Consider the following 17,378-nt stretch of genomic DNA (forward strand, 5'->3'; position numbering starts at 1 on the left):
TAAATTTAAGATATACTTTAAATGTTAACTATTAACCATAAAACTTTCGTATTAATACTAAAAAACGTAGATGTCTTCATATATTGTGTTTTAGAGGGCATAAGAATCAAAATATTTATAGGGTTATGTGTTATTATTAAAACTATTACTTAAAAAAAGAGAGTATGCTTGTTTGACGTTCCTTTCACTGAAACTGTAAAAACCTGGTAAAACCAACATGACATTTTTTGACCTGATCTGTCTGAGGTGGAAGTACTCAACTGACAAAAACACTAAAATCAGCAATAACTAAGGCAACAAAGCTCTCGATTCGACTTGAGTCTATTTTCGTTCCGGCTTGAGCAGAGTTTCACTCAACAAAATTGTATTTCGTGCTACTTTCTCGTGCTGGCCTTCATACTCATTCCCTTCTGATGGCTGGATCACTCCACAAACAAAATACTTGTAGCAGATATTCTTTACTATTTTTAAAAAAAATCCATGACAATGTTGTCAAACTAGTTCTTTTTCGCTGATTCGTAGATAGAGACTTTTGCAAATGCTGGCTCCAAAATAGGCATCGATATCTGAAATATTTCTATCAATTTCCCTCTAAGAAATTAAAAATATGTTTACAGATATTCCTCTAAATATGTACGAGTTTCTTTTTTGTATTGTATGTATTTCTTATAAAAATGTCATTGGTATACTTTTTACTGAGGTATCTAAATTAGTTTCAAATATTATCTTCGTAAATAACGTATTCAATTATTGAAATGAGGCATTTGTGTTTAGCACGTATACAAAAGCGCCTATTTCTACCAATCCTAAAAGAATATCATTGTATCTTGATATAATGTTATCGCAGTATACATTGTATATAAAATATTGCAAACCGATACGTATTTACATTGATGTAAATACGTACCTTGTACTCTACCTTAGTAGAGCTTTAAATATGTGTAGGAGTCTTGTTTTTAACATAGGTAATGCATTTGAGATCCTGCTCTTTCAAAAAATACATGAATAATAAATTATAATTTTGGGGTATTTTATTTGAAAAGATTCTTGTATTATATTATTCCTATATATTATTATCAAATTTCTTAAATTATTTTTATAAATAATATTTACTAAATTGGAACTCTATCTAAATGAGTGCTATATTTCAGAATCTACCTTCGCCAGGTCTTAGAGTATAGAACACAATTATTAAAATTGAACAGTTTTAAAATTGAATTTAAAGTACTAAACTTATTGAAGGCTGGTCTCAGTTAGTCCTATTACTTATTTTATAACCGTCTTATACTTGAATTTGAAAATAGAATTTTAATTCTTCATATAATTATTTATTTTTTATTTTCCAATTTGTCCGTTTATTTGTAAATAAAAGAACATATCTTTATAATAATGCATATATTGAGAGCATTATGCTTATTAATGTGATTCACTATGATAAGCTGTATCTATGTACTCGTATATGTCTAAAAAAGTAAGTGTTACCTGTCTATGGAGATTGCTACCAAGGTGAAGACGGAAGCGGCGACTGTCACATTGGCTACGAAGTTATTGACGGTGCAGTAAAATGAACCAAAGGGCCAATGTGAGTTGAGCATGAAGATAAAGTTGAAGATACAGTTCAACAGTGACATCATGAGGTCTGATACACTCAAGTTCACCAGGAAGTAGTTAGTCACTGTCCGCATGCGTCTGTGTGCTGTTCATACAGAATATTATTTTTTTTTGTATTGTTTGAGAATTATGTTTTTTACTTTCACACAAAGTAAAATATCCAAAGACAAAATACATTATTTTATATACATAATTCGATCGAATAATGATTACTTTGCGTCCATCTTTAACCTTGTTGAATGGTTTTAGTCCGTCTTCCTAATAATGTAATTTGGAACGATAACAAAATACGCTCCGATTTGTTTTACTTATCGGTACACATCGGTACTTATCGGTATTTCGGTAAAGGGGAATGTTTTAATATGTATAATTAATACTTACTCTTCATTAACTCCGTTTACATATTTGATGAATACTATTTTACCTTAAATATACTAAAATCTTATTATTCTGGTATTATTAAAGAGATGTTAACTTTTAGTGTCTAGACTATTTGAAATTATATATATGGTATTTGACTTGAAAAGGTGTACAGTTTTTGACACTGAAATTTAATGTGTTCACTACATAGAATTTCAAATTTCATTAGTGAAATTTATATGGATAAAAGTATTGAAGCATTTAGTTTTTTTATTACGATAACATGACTGAGGTATGTCCAGTCTTCTATTTGTTAACTGTTATCTCATGTACTCCGTTATTAACTACTTATCTCTGTTTGGAAGTTTTACTCTTATCTTTTTATCTAATTTACACCAAGTACATACGTCACGGCGGTTAATTCCTTGATAATTCGATACAGACATTTTCATGAAAAGTCATCATTTCTACAAAAATAATTCAATTATTTTATTTCCGTCTACATTATATGAAAAAATTCAGACATTTAATATTAATTACATTCATACCACAGTGTCACACATAATCTGTCATAAACAGACATCTGCTTGCGAAGCCAGATGTTAGTAAACTACCGTTATTTTTCATCCATATCGGTAGTTGTCTCTGCCTTTAGTCTTATATCCGTGCACGTCACAGCCCCTTACCAGGGTGCATTTGGAATACACAATGAAATTCTCTCCCAGAAATAGAGACTGGGCAGAGTCAATAGTTACAAGTTTTTGAAGGTTCGCAGAATCTAATCTCTGAAATACATGTTAATGATTCCAATTGTTTTCTTTGAAGTTTGAATGCTGTCAAAATATGTATGTAAATAAATAGACATCCATAACCAATAGATAATATTTGGGCAAATAATACAATAATATGCCATCATCAGTAATTGAATCGTGCACTATTTCACAATAGACCACAAAACATAAATTCCCAGGCTAATTTGGTATAAACAGAGTCGATGTGAACGTTCCAAGTCAACTCTTAATTAAGGTGTATTCTAAGGAATTTTTTGATAGCTTTTCTGCTATAATTTTGTCTACAAAAATTATGGCAAGCCTACTCTTAGAATCTCTAATTCTCAAAGAGAAGTTCACAAGTTACATTTTGAGGCGTTTTTTGTGAGATTGAGGTTTTTAAAGTGTTGAAATACTTGTTCAGGTCAACTCACAATAAGCTGGGAACACCTTTTATGAGTTACACGGATATTATTTAAGATTAAGATTGATTTTTGCCTGGAAGCATTTGGATAATTTATGTTATTTCTCTCTTATGAACAGGAGCTAACACCATATATGCTGCAGATCACTGTCTTCTCGTCAATGAGATCCCATACAGTTTTGAAAACATTTTTGGAAGAACTAACTTTTATTTCAGACGTAATATGCTCTCGCAGCTTGGATCACTTTTATATAATTATTTTTATAATTTTTTAAATACATTTTTACAGTTTATTTTGCAGCAGTCCGGTAAATTTCGGAGAAATCTCTAAAATAAAAATTCTGTGTTAAACTAATAAGACACATAATTTCCTGAAATTTAAGTAGATCAGTTTCTCTTTCTTTACCTAAGACTTATTTTATAATTTATAGATAGTACATTCAAATGAGGCTTAATAATATTAATTTTATAATTAAGGTAGAGCCAGTGTCAGTATAGATATGAAAATCTGAGTATATAACTTTAAACGTTAAGTTACGTAGTATCATTCTACTTAGTGAAGTTACGGTTGAAGTTAGAATGTAGGACACTTGACCTGCACCATCTGCTTAAATAAGACCATGACTTCTACCACAAAATAACCCAGCAAACAAGTTGCTTGCAAGGGCACGAATAACTACGTGATATAATTGTGGCGTTCATTAGAACTTCGGGTCTTACTCACCCAAAACTATCCACATGACAATCGTGTTCCCACCGGTGGCAACTAGCAGCATGACGGCGAACACTGAAGACCAGACAGCCTTCTGCCACCAGGCGAGGTCGTTGGGTCGCTGCAATAACGGGTACAGGCAGTCAGTGAGGAAGTCCTTGAGGACACCCCTGCGGTCAGAGCTGAGAGAATCGTCGTAGTCGTCAAACACCGGCCCGAGTACGCCCAGGACCTGGCTGCGGTTCAGCACCCACACCGAGCTGACGTTCACGAAGGGATCCTTGTCGAGCAGGAGAGCCGTACAGTTGTAGAGCTTGGCGAAGTCCACCTCACCCATCGTGTGTCTGGCACCCACCCATCCTCTCACATCGCACTCCGATATTCCTGGAAATACAAAGCAATATCAGTAACCATTACCTGCAGAGTAGGATAACCTTACAATTTAATATATTGGCGTATTGGAAAAGTACACCTCACCTATCGTGTGTCTGTACCCACCCATCCTCTCACATCGCACTCCGATATCCTTGAAATACAAAGGAATATCAGTAACCGTAAGACTGTAGAATAGTATAACCTTAAAATTTAATATATTGGCGTATTGGAAAAGTCCCCCTCACCCATCGTGTGTCTGTACCCACCCATCCTCTCATATTACACTTCGATATTCCTGGAAATACAAAGGAAAATCAGTACCCATTCCCAAGGTAGGATAAACAAAATTGAAGATAGCTTTATATTATGATAACCAGGATAAATAACGTATTTTTACGACAGAATTTCCAATCAAACCTGCACAAAGTTTTGAGAGGTACACAATATTATCCCAGCAATAAAATACTCTCTCAACCATAACATAACGTAAACGCAATGTTGATTACATGGTTGCAATGAAAGCTTCTAATGTTTTAGGATATGGTTTGAAGTCTCGATATGGTAACTGTATACGTAATTTAAGAATTTATTTACGATTATTTCTTACATACTACACCTCCTAATTTAAACTATCTTATTTAGTGAACTTATAAATTCATGTAACAGTTTATCAAAAGCTTATAACTCAAATAAATGTTATATAAAATGTCATATAACAATACAATTGGTTAAGGTTTCAATACAATAGAAGTTATAGATTTATTATAAATACAATGGAAAAGCTACATACCAATCGTTAAAGATTTGTCAATAAATACTATCAACGTTTTAGAAATTATGATTTTTATTAAGAATTTCAGTTTTATATTTCAAGACGACGCCTACATAATATCAACTTGTTTCCTCAATGTGCCGGTAGGTGTATTAACTTATCGTCTTCTGATATTAAAAATATAAAACCTAATAAATATACAATCATAAAACACGAAATCTTAGAATAGAAGGCAAGAGTTTGTCGTATAGATTTTTGCAGAAAGGCCTTCGGTGTGTTTGTATCTATTTTTTCTTAATTTGTATGGAATATTTTAATAATAGATAAAAAATATTCTAAGCTAAAAAGCAGACAGAAACAAGGTGCTACTGGAAATTTGAATGTTCTAATATTTGTTTATATTTATTTAAATGTAATTTATGAGATCAAACATCCTAATACTGATATCTAAAGGTCGTAATTTCTTATTACATACCATACCATATTATATTAGGAGTAATTGGATTCTAGTCGTGATTAAACTTAGGGAAGTGCAAGGTTTTCTACCATTGGTATTCTAAGATACCAGTAATTCTACCATGTTTTTATTCACTGTTCGTTCTCAATTTATATCACGGAAGTGTCATCAGGAAAGTGAACAACGTGTGAAGTAAAAGTAGTCATAAACACTAATTTGAGTGTCAAATTTCAAATAAGTCACTCTGTAATTGGAATTATATTGTAACACTTTTTATTATACCTAATGAGGCTCAAAGGTAACTTGAAGTGGAGGAATACTCTTCTATAAAGTAAATGACCGGAAAGTTTCATTTGTTTGGCACAGTTATGCTTGTATGCTTGTCCAAACAAGCCCTAAATTTACTCGGAAATTTCCGTTTTAAGTTTAAATAATGTAATCTTATTGGTAACAAAGTTTTATTAAGCATCTAAAATACTAACTATTAAATGCAGGAAGCAAAACCTACATATTTTCGTGAACTAAATCGTTCAGATTTCAAAGTCATTTTTCAACTCTCTATTACTTAGTACAAAAATATTTCCAATCTAAGATTATAGATTTATGGATTAATTCACGTTGCACTTTGGTCAAAAATCCATAACATTTTGGTGATATTTGATTCCGTTCCTTATTAATGCGGGGGTTTAAAACCAGGTACGTGCGTGAGAGGGGAAGTAATTGGTGGCTGTGGGAGTTCCGCAGATCTCCGCCGTTCACTTAGTACTTTTACATAAATCATCAAGTTGAAAAGAGATTGCATTAAAGCCAACCTTGGAGCTGAGAATATGAGAATTCAGAATCTTTTTCAGAAACAGTGGTTTTTAAGAAAATGAGTTCTCAGTCTTACGTTAGTTGCATGTATGTTTATTATTATTTTCTTGGATTAATCAATGATCAACTTTGTAACTTATTATAAAAATACACTGACATAGAAAAAGTACCTTTTTCCCAGTAATAGTGGATAAAATAAAATTTATGTAACTTATTAATTATATATAAGTTAAAATATTTAGTGCAAATATTATAACTAAAGAAAATAAATTATTTACATTATATATATAGTTTGCTTCATCACTTGTAGAACTATTGCCACTATCACACCCTACGTTATAACTCATAAATTAATTTTAATATTATATTTTAACCAGCACGCAACTTACTGTAACGGTATGTATGACGCATCAGCAACATAACCCAACAAATTCAATGACTTAAAGAAGGGCATATTATCATATTTTTATTATTTTCCTTCAATTCGTACAGTTCCTCACTAAAATAAACAACAATCAGGCCAATCATTTCCAGAAAGACCCGAAAGGTTTAATCGATGCGCGCTGAACTTTTCTTAGGTTAGATATTGACGCCAAAAGTAGCACCGGGATTAGAGCAGCTGCGATACGAGAAACATTTTCGTCCCGGCCCCTCTTGGTAAAATTTCTTTAACTGCAATATCCTAGTCAAATTTTTAAATTTGATAAACCAAGTAACCTTAACTTCAATATTACATCGTGCAAGCTGCAGTTTTATATATTGATTAAAACCTGTTAATATTATTACATTCCTCATCATTTGATATCATACACTCTAAAGTACCTGTGACTTCCGTCATCTCTTTGGGTTCCATGTTTTGCCTTTAATTTGAAGGCAAATGTATTCTTTCAACTTTTTATAGTAGGCTACCTAACAGTTATTACTGGTTCTAAAACTATTTTTCTGAAAGTCTAATATAAATAATATTAAACTTTCCGAAAAAATAGTGTTGATGTATTATGTTTTATATAAGCTAAATGTGAGCTAGCTCAGTCAATTCATGGTTTGACTTATATTGGCAGAGAACTCATTCTTGTCTATTTTTAAATGAATTTTCATTCACAATTTAAAGACTACCAATAAAACTCCACTCGTGATACGATAACAAATTATATACGAGTATTCAGATTTTTTATTAAGTATGGATTCGTAGCACTCTTGGGCAACACAAGTTTTGGAGAGTTAGAGAAGATAATAAAACGCAATAGCACTGAAATAAATTTTTAAAAGCAACTTTTAACATTGGTTTTGACATTCTATTATATTGTATTTATTTTTACTCTTTGAATAAAGGTCTTAAAAGCCTCTAACACAAAGCCCCTAAAAGATAATGTTACAGGTTTTAGGGTATTTAGACTCTATTTTTTAATATGACGCATGTAAAAATCTCATAAGATTGTATTTATATTTTAAACAATTTTATTTATTCTGCTATTTTCTTTCTGTCATCATGGCTAAAAACCCAGTAAAAATCTTTCTATTACTTTCCAAACACAATGTAATTATATGCAACATCATCGAACATACTGTTCCCTATATCGAAAAACAATTAATGAAAAATTTCAGTGTTGTAAGTTTTCGCAATATTAATAGACGGTAATAAAACTTCGTCACCCCTTGAACTACAGGTCTAACAATGCTCAGCCTGAAAATGTTGATTTGTGTATTAATTAATTATACGATTTTTGCTCAAGGAAAAGAATCTAATTAATACAGGAGAAAAAGCTGCAAGTGGTTTATGTAGATCTTTCTTCGTAAAGTCGATTCAATCCGTGGAAGAACACAGTACACAAGAGCTTCGCCTTGAGATTATATTAATCTAAGTGCAGTTGAATTATGTAAAGTTTCAACGTTGTGTTGTATAATGTTTTCATGAATGGTGAGAGGATTTTTCTTTCCATTAAGCTAATGATTTTGTAGAATTACATTATGGAATGAATATAATAGTACCAAATACATTATTTTATTAATAAGTATACTAAAATATGGTAGTTCACATTAAGCTTGATATCATAACCGCATTCGTTCGTAATTCCTTGCAGTATAACAGTGAGTAATAACCTCTGAAATCTGACACTGTCCCGGACGAGAGTTCTGGAATTAGGATTCCACGTCAGACTAAAGTGTCGTCGACTGTGAAGCTCAAAACGACCTCTTTGTATCGCTTCCACATCAAAAAAATCTAGGCTAGATAATTAAGTGTAATTTAGATGAATCTTCCTCATCGTCTCATTAGGTGTAAAACTTTTCACTAAGAATGTATTTATTAAAAAGTAGAAAAGAAAAATGTATAATTAGTTTACATTACAATTTATCTCTATTTTATTTGATTTAATTAAAAGTCAGGGGTATTTTTTTAAATATTTTAATAGTATTTTGAGCATGAAGTGTTTGCACTTATTAAACCATTTATTTTAGAAAAACTAAAGTATTCAATTTAATTACCCTACACATATTTTATTCAGTTTCATATACTTTTTACGCTTGTAATTATCTTGAGTGAGAACAGTATTCTTTTATTAATATTAATGAACGACTAAAAAATTATTTTACTATGAAAATAAATTTTTTTTAATGTATATTTTAATACAAAAAATTTTGAAACGTTAAATTAATACTAATATAATGATAACAATTTATAGGTAATTAATTTATTATTTATAATTATATATTTATATTAATGATTATTTAATATATTACTAATAATAAAAGTTTTATATTTATGTCATAATAATTAATAATAATATATAAAAACTACACTCGATTTAAATTGGAGTTTAAAATAATTTATTTGCAATGATATACGACATTTAGACTGAACTATATTACACTAGCATTTTGGTTTTGTATTTACAAGAAGACTCCGGTCAATATAGTCACACATGTTTTAAGATTTTCAGAACAGCTAAAATTAATTTTTTCTGTCCATTTTAATTGTAGTTTTTAACAAACCTTAAATACCCGGTGATAAATTACTGGGCAAAGAGTGATCAAGAAACCTTGTATAACTGTAATTGATATTGTAATTGAACCTGTACTACCTTTCTGGTTTAACATTGAAAACGATCAGGAGATTTAAGTCCTTCTTGTACTTGACAGTTAGAGATGCGGAAGAGTATAAAGCTGGATCAGAAGATATTGGTTTCTGCAAAATACATTCCAATGTTTGTTGATATGACTCTCAACTCTTTTCCCTTACTCACAAAGTCTTTCCAATAATACTCAATCGAGGAGAGTGTTAGGGTATCGTCTGTTTTCTTTCAACCCTTACAAAAGTGTACTTTGTGCATTATCAAATATAATCTTTAAATAATGAATGATTTTTAATTGATAAGCGAAAATATTTGGTTGGCCTTTTTACGATCAACTACTTAATAAAGCTTAGATTAATAGCATTTCTTTCAGAAAAACTATTTATTTCTTACATTATGTTATACAGAATGAAATTAAGCATTGTTCAGGCCAATATACTAGTATAATAAGTTTATATATCAAACACGGTCACACAAGTGCAGATTTCGAGTTACGTGTGAGGCTCTACGTTCGTCGTTCACCCAACAGGGGACAACATGCTGCTGCGGAGTAAACATACCGATAGACCAATGTTTAGCACTCTCAGTTTTGATACAGAGGTAGTAGAGATTAAATATTACACAACTAAAATGCTTCCTCATTCGAAAATTATCGTATATACAAATGGACATACACAATTATAGAAGTCTACTTTTGTCATCAAATAGTGGAAGAGACGTCACTAAACGCTCAACCATAGTGGATAATTTTAGACATGGTATTTTGTTTTACATCTATTTTTTCGGTCTTGGGCATAAATACTTTCACATACACGTGCCTCGTTACCTAAAAAAAATTAAGGCAGCTTAAATTTGTAATCTTCTTTAAGAACAACTCAACATACGTGTTAATTCAGGTTTGCAAAAACAAAAAGAACTATACTGTTGTGTTTTTACCTCGGGGTGGCTTATGAGGATGAAGTTAGAAATACACGTGGTAATTTGAAAATTACTATTAATAGAAGAACATGTTTTTATGGATAAAACCCTTTAGACCTATGTATGTCAATTTTTCTAATTAGACCAACAGCGCAATTTATACTACGGCACCGAAAATACCTTACGCTTGATGTACTATACAATGGTAGGATTGATGTTTTTGTATTCTAAAAACATTAATGCTTTTCGACCAAATAAAACAATTATATATAAATAATATATTTTCTTGGTTGAGGCAACGCCAGAACAGCACTGGAATACATTAGACCGGAAGGAGATGTTTCTAAATACATTTCTTCAGATCAAACAACAAAGAAGCAAACATATATAAATATATATATATATATATATATATATATATATATATATATATATATATATGTATGTATGTATATTTTTTGTCATGGCGACAGAGAAATCTCCACTATAGTGTTCCGATTTAAAATTATCGTAGGTTTCATCATATTACATGATAAATGCTTCTACTAAGATTAATAATGATTTATTGTTCCTTCATATTAGACTAAATTTTAAATTTTTTACATAATTTTAGAGTAGATTTTCAATGAATATTCAATTTTTTATTTCATAAAAAGTTTGTATTTCAGTGTTATACGTTAAACACGTTTTACGTAAGACTTTAGGGTCCTTAAATATTGTTCTTTAATCTCAATAGTCCAATCATTCTGGAATAGATGAGAAGATATGGTAGATATAATCTCAAAATGTTAAAATTCTCAAAAGTTAAAAACCCATAACATATTTTTAAATAGCATAAAGACAAGGTATGTTTAATATTAATTAAATCCATGCTTCCTCCACCCCGTAAAATGACGTTTTATGTGTCGGGACAGTTAGGATACATGCAATAACTTGCTACTGCATGTGTACAAATTTATTATCAGTGTATTACGTTGTGCTTTCAAATTTACTTATGCAGAAATTTCCTCGTTGTCGTCATATTGATCTGTAATTTAAACATATATACTAACGCTCAGCCAAATCCCATGAAATGGCTTGCGGCATCGTCGAACTTAGGCTTAGTGTACTATTTCAAGGTTATAGGTCAGTTCGTTTGTGAGATTTCATCGGAAAGAAACACAAAATAGAGATGCTATCGAAAGGCCTCACAAAAATAAAAGTATTAAATATTGGTTTAATGTGTTTTAATGTAATAAGTTAACAATAGTCAATATAGGCTCCATCTTCAACAAACAGCCCGACGTTAAATATATTTTTCCAACGACAAAATCTTCGCTAACGCTCAACCAATAATATAAATCTAATTCTTTTATATAATTTATAGGTTTTATGTTTGTTACCGGTATTTTAATTTATTAATATGATTAATTATTTGAATTTAAAGTAAATTAATGATTTTACTATGCGATTTAATTATTATCGTTTGAATTTCTCTCTTTCTGTTAGCACGCTATTTATAATATTCCATGAATCTCACCCCTAGGCAAGCGAATTATTTCTTTTCAACAGCCAATATTTGTTGTATAATTAAATATTGTCTATGACCTTGAACCACTTAAACCATACAAATTGATTCAATCGAAGAAATTTCAAAACATAAAGCATAATGATTTTAAATAGTGTAAACTATATAACGAGTAACTATTACAATGTGAAATAAATTATGTAACACAGGCGATAAGAGGCTATATTTGGATTGATTAACACTGAAGAATAACAGTACATTATTAATATCTGAAGCAGAGGTTATACTAGTACTATAGACAATGAAAGAGAATAAAACAGGCCCACAAATCTTTTGATTACAAGATAGGACTACACAATACCTGGAGCCGCATAACAGACTTCACTGAGATCGCTTGCGAAATTTCAAACCTATAGCTAATTTCGTTCTGGAGATGTCCTGTATACAGACACACATACCTATAATCATATAGGTAATACATTTTCACATATCCCGGCAGACAAGAGAAGTTTTGACAGTTTAATAACAGTTAACCTAATTTAAAATGGTCAGACTTCCACCATTACATAAACCATTCTTGTTTATGTGGAAATGAAATGCCATGCAAAATTTATCGTCAATACATGAAACATTTCTCGAAATATTCTGCTATATGATATAGTAACATTTTTAGTACATTATGTTTTATATCAGTGTTAAAATAATACTCTCGGGTAACCAGAGTACTTTAACACGAGACTGCACTGAAGTCAAATATTGTCATCGACTTTTAACACTGACTCCATTCTATTACATTTTCTTTTAAATCTAAGAAAGTATAACTTCAACAATCACATGACTGTACCGTGGTAAAGATTGTTTACAAATTTTTAAAAATTCTGCAATTTGTTTTAGTTGATTCCATGATTATCAATAGCACCAGTGTAAAAATATTTGTTAACGCTCCACTAAATCCCACGGAGAGTGGCATGCAACATCATCGAAATCAGTCATGGTGATGTTATGAGTGTTGCTGAATTTTAAATAAATGAATTATTATTACTGATGCAAAATTTAAAGCCTTTAGGTCATTTCGTTTTGGAGATATCGTGTGGAAAAATAAACAGATTCAAAGACAGAGAATAATATAGACAAACAGAAATTAAACTTCTGTAGCCCAAAAAATTAAAACCTTCATTAACGCTTAGTAATTATTTAGTAGTAGTAAACTTTAAAAAATTAATAGATTTTTAAGAGGAATAATACTAAACCCTGGCCCAATCTTGAATTGAAGCAAAATCATATGAGGGCGTTTCTTATCATTATTTCTAAATGAAATATAGATGCTCCCAAAGAGTACAATAGTATTTACATTAAAAAGAACGAATTATGAAGTAATTATATTACCTGTAAATTATACCATAGTCTATATTGATAGTTTATTTTATAAAGAATAATCATAAATTATTTATTTGTAATAAATAAAGTTTTGTAGAGGCTGAGCGAGTCCTCTGTACTACTGATAAGATATACACTAAGCTACTGTGTATAAGCTAAGAGTAAGCTAGGATGTGTATCATAACAGTGGCATATAAAAAGGTGTAAAACCCACAAATGTGTAATAGCCGGAAAACAGTAATCAGCAGCAGTAGATATGAACTCTTCAATGCCTGACAAATGCTTGATTACCTGATATTCAATCCTTGCACAGCTTTTAACAGCAAGACATATACATAATCTTTTACTTCAAAAACTAATCGGTGTTACGTCAGTTGTCTGAAATAATTTAATTTGTTGTAGAAAAATTCAATTTTGTAAGATTATAAATACCAATATGTAGCAGCCACATTGTTTTAGAGTATTTTTTGACTTACATATTAAATTAAATGAAATCTCAGCCAAATGAGTTAAATATCTGGGAGCCTAAACCTATTAAGTACTAAATAAACATTTTTGTACTAAATGCAAATATTCAATTTCGAAATTGCAACATTATACATTCTCAAGTTTTTTGTAGCCTCCTTTTAAGAAAAAACTAAATAATTTCCAGCCTTTTACTAACAATAAGATTTTTCATTATTATTCATTATCAACGTAACACATATTGAACCTATTTAGACGTTTCTGTTATTGCTGTTAGGCTGATTTATCATACACATATTGTCACATCTCATCACATTTTAGTAAATTTCGGATATAACTACTGCATAATCATTCTCTATACACGTAAGGACTTGTATGTATCATAGCAATCACAACCGTAATTCTTAAAGCATCTTTACAAAACTTTGAGGTGGCCGTCTGTAAGTGAATGAAACTTTCCTTGCTGGGTTTAATGAAAATGAATGGGACGGATCAATGTTGGGTTAAGTTTTACGAAATAACTTTTCCAAAATTATAAATTAATAACCACACGAAAATGTTATTTTATGGCCACTATCGTGCCTAAATATATTTTATATTATATACTGTATGTCGTTAAAAGTTTTAGTATATTTTAAATTAACAAATCTATACACGACTGGTACATAAACAGTATTTAAAAAAGATTACATGAAGAACGGTTTTGTATCGATTGTCCTGATTTTATGTTTTTATACCAGTGCTGTAAGGTATTTGCATTCCTATTTTTCAATGATAGGTGACTTAAATGCACAAGTGTTAAAATAATTTCATAATAAGGCTGAGTTAATAGTAGTATCTATTATTTCTTAGTGTATACATGTTAGGTATTTCTACGAAATAGCGTCAATTAAGTTTTAAGGGCATTTTTTAATATTTGAAATATTGTATTGTAAAGATAAAATGAAGAAAATGAATAAATTGAATAAGAATACTAATATAATACTATTAAAAAAAGGAGATTCACCACAAGGAAGCAGAAATAGGAACTACAAATATGTTTATACAATTGAAAACAATAACTGACTGATTTTTAACAAAGCAAAAGATCATTTAAGATGAGTAACGGGCTGAAAAAAACGGAAACATTCTTTGAGAGCCGCCGCGCCGTTCGATTCTGATATAACATTCAGTAGGTCGATGTCTGCAGTGCACTCTACCTACTACTAGTTTATGGCTTAGGCACGACTTCACTGTTCGCTGATGATTCATTCATATAATTGAAATTTCGACATAGAAGTTTGGCAAGATATAAACTATAGTGGTTCTTGACGTTTATTATCAAAATAATTTTTTATTCAAAGAACAATTTTAGATATTTCAACGTATGACATGCGGAACTGTTATCAAACAGTTAGCAAATGTAACATAGTATTTCGAATTTTTTAATCATATGGGTCATTGATTACCTTATAATCTATACTTGCCTATTAATTTTGTCAATGGGACAATTAATTATATTTTAAAAAACATGTCAAACGATCCATACTTTCCACTCCAGGATTAAGAGATGCCTATAATTTTAACTCACTGCACTTAAAACTGAATGCTATATTATATATAAATATGCTAAAAGTATAGCAGATTTATAGTCAAATTAAAGTGGCTTACACACGTAAACTTAAGATAAATGGCACCATGGCAGGCTAGTGTTAACTTTTTTATTCTCTATAAAAACAGATATTATTCTATATAATCAAATAGACGTATTTAAATGCAAGCTATCAAAAACGGTATTAAAGCTTTATCATAGATTTGGTATAATGAGTTGAAATTAATATTTATACAAGCCCATGCTTGATTTTATGTGAGCATGTTTCAATGTATAAACCAAAATAACATAACCATTTTTAAATAAGTATTTATGGACAAATTATTTGTCTTTCGTACATCCTCTATACTACGGTTGCCTCATGCCCCCTATCTCACAATATTATCTCGAGACCCTGTTGTTAAAATGTGACAGCTCAGTGGTAACAACATTGTAGCGTGACTACTTCAAACCAGAGAATACACGTGAATTCCCCTCAGACCAACGGATTATTATAAGCAGCTTCTCATAGTTTCTGTTTATTTCAACATACTCACCTATGTTAATAATTCATTCCTCCTCTTCATAGTTCATATTAGGCTCCTTTAATATCGTGCCGCATACATAACCGACGCGACGGTTTCGTTCATGAATGAATAACACCAATAATTCGCAATATTTCCAATTTTATTCGTAACAATTGCTATATTATTATAGTTTTACAATTCCATTTTGGACACAAAATCGTGAATAAGTATAATGATTCATGTATAAGATACTAAGAAATAACAAGTACTATGAAGTATTCTGTCGGTACGGAAGCGTGTGCAAAATTCTGTTTAAACCAGTGCAATGAGGCTGATCAGCTTTCTGACCGTAAATTTTTTAATTCGTATTACTAAAAATATAATCTAGATATACATTATCCTTACGAAATAAGACGGCTGCAAGTTAAAAGTGGCAATACACTGGCTTACGGGAGTTACATGATATCTTCCATTTTATCGTTTACAGGACCTGACAGAGGCCTTTTAAAATCATATAGTTGTTCATCTGGCTCTCCATCCATACAATAGCTCTTAATAGAAAGATCCTATGGATTTTTAACCCAATTCATAGGTCCTAATTGATCCAAGGAAGAAGCTTGTTAGTTTTACGGAAAAGAGATTAACATAAAAGTTTTAAAACATTTATTTCTCCATTTTGCATCAGAAACAATGGTAGCAAACGAAGCAAGATAGCAGCAGGATATACTTTTGAAATAATGTTAAACAATGATATGACATATGACCATGTGGCATAGTAATGTTACTTTATGGGCTTTGTTGATAAAACTTTCGCTAGATTCTGTTGGGTCATTTTATACTCTGTCTTATTGATTCATTTATATTCAAAATCGAAAAGATATAAATTATTAATCTGGTATGGTTCAAACTGAGTTTTAACTCATAAATTACGTTTTATCGCGATAATATTAAACTATAACATTAGTGTATCTTGAGGGCATGTAACGTTGTGATCAACATTGTTCCCTCTTGCAACTTTACACGCTACAACACTAAATAGGAATTTCTTACAATAACTATTGTCCTCGAGGCTGCCTGTGGGGGTTCGTCATGAGTTAATCATGGCGATGCATTTCATTATTTTGAACCACTACGGCATTAATATTTAACAGGATATGGACATGGTACGGACTATTCTCAGTAATTCTTTGTTTAAAGTTTGTTATTGATGATGAAAGGATAACAGGATTTGGAATAGATATATATATAGATATATATATATATATATATATATATATATATATAATATATATATATATATATAAAACATAACGTTTCGATTATTTAAATAAATTCTCATCGTTTAGTAGGGGGTTATAAATGCATACATGCATTAGGAACAGAAAAAAGATAAGAAAATCTTCATTCCTCAAAATTTTATACAAAATGCGCATACATTTTGTAAACAAATAACGATGGAAAATGTATGAAATCCTGCTACTGTCTCAGTGATGGGTATTGGAAGGACAAAGTCTTTAGTGCACCCATGCGAAATTAAGTCCAGAGATACTTATATAGCTGCTCTGGTTACCCACAGCCATTAGCCACCGACGATTCTCAATAATTATTATTTTGTAAAAAATGTTCTCTAATCCTAAAAAGCTTTACTA

General features: G+C 30.6%; 1 protein-coding gene across 2 annotated transcripts in view; it reads right to left on the reverse strand.

The window, feature by feature from the left end:
• Positions 1–17,378, reverse strand: part of LOC124363870 (tachykinin-like peptides receptor 86C) — a 39,342-nt gene that overhangs the window by 14,174 nt on the left and 7,790 nt on the right. For both annotated transcript variants that reach the window (XM_046819139.1, XM_046819138.1), the window contains exons 2-3: positions 3,890–4,261; positions 1,483–1,696 (exon numbers count right to left, since the gene is read on the reverse strand). In XM_046819139.1, coding sequence (XP_046675095.1) covers positions 1,483–1,696; positions 3,890–4,214 — 539 coding nt within the window. In that variant the 5' untranslated portion in view covers positions 4,215–4,261. The remainder of the gene's footprint in view (positions 1–1,482; positions 1,697–3,889; positions 4,262–17,378) is intronic.

This window comes from Homalodisca vitripennis, chromosome 5 (assembly GCF_021130785.1).
Source record: "Homalodisca vitripennis isolate AUS2020 chromosome 5, UT_GWSS_2.1, whole genome shotgun sequence".
NCBI classification, from domain to species: domain Eukaryota; kingdom Metazoa; phylum Arthropoda; class Insecta; order Hemiptera; family Cicadellidae; genus Homalodisca; species Homalodisca vitripennis.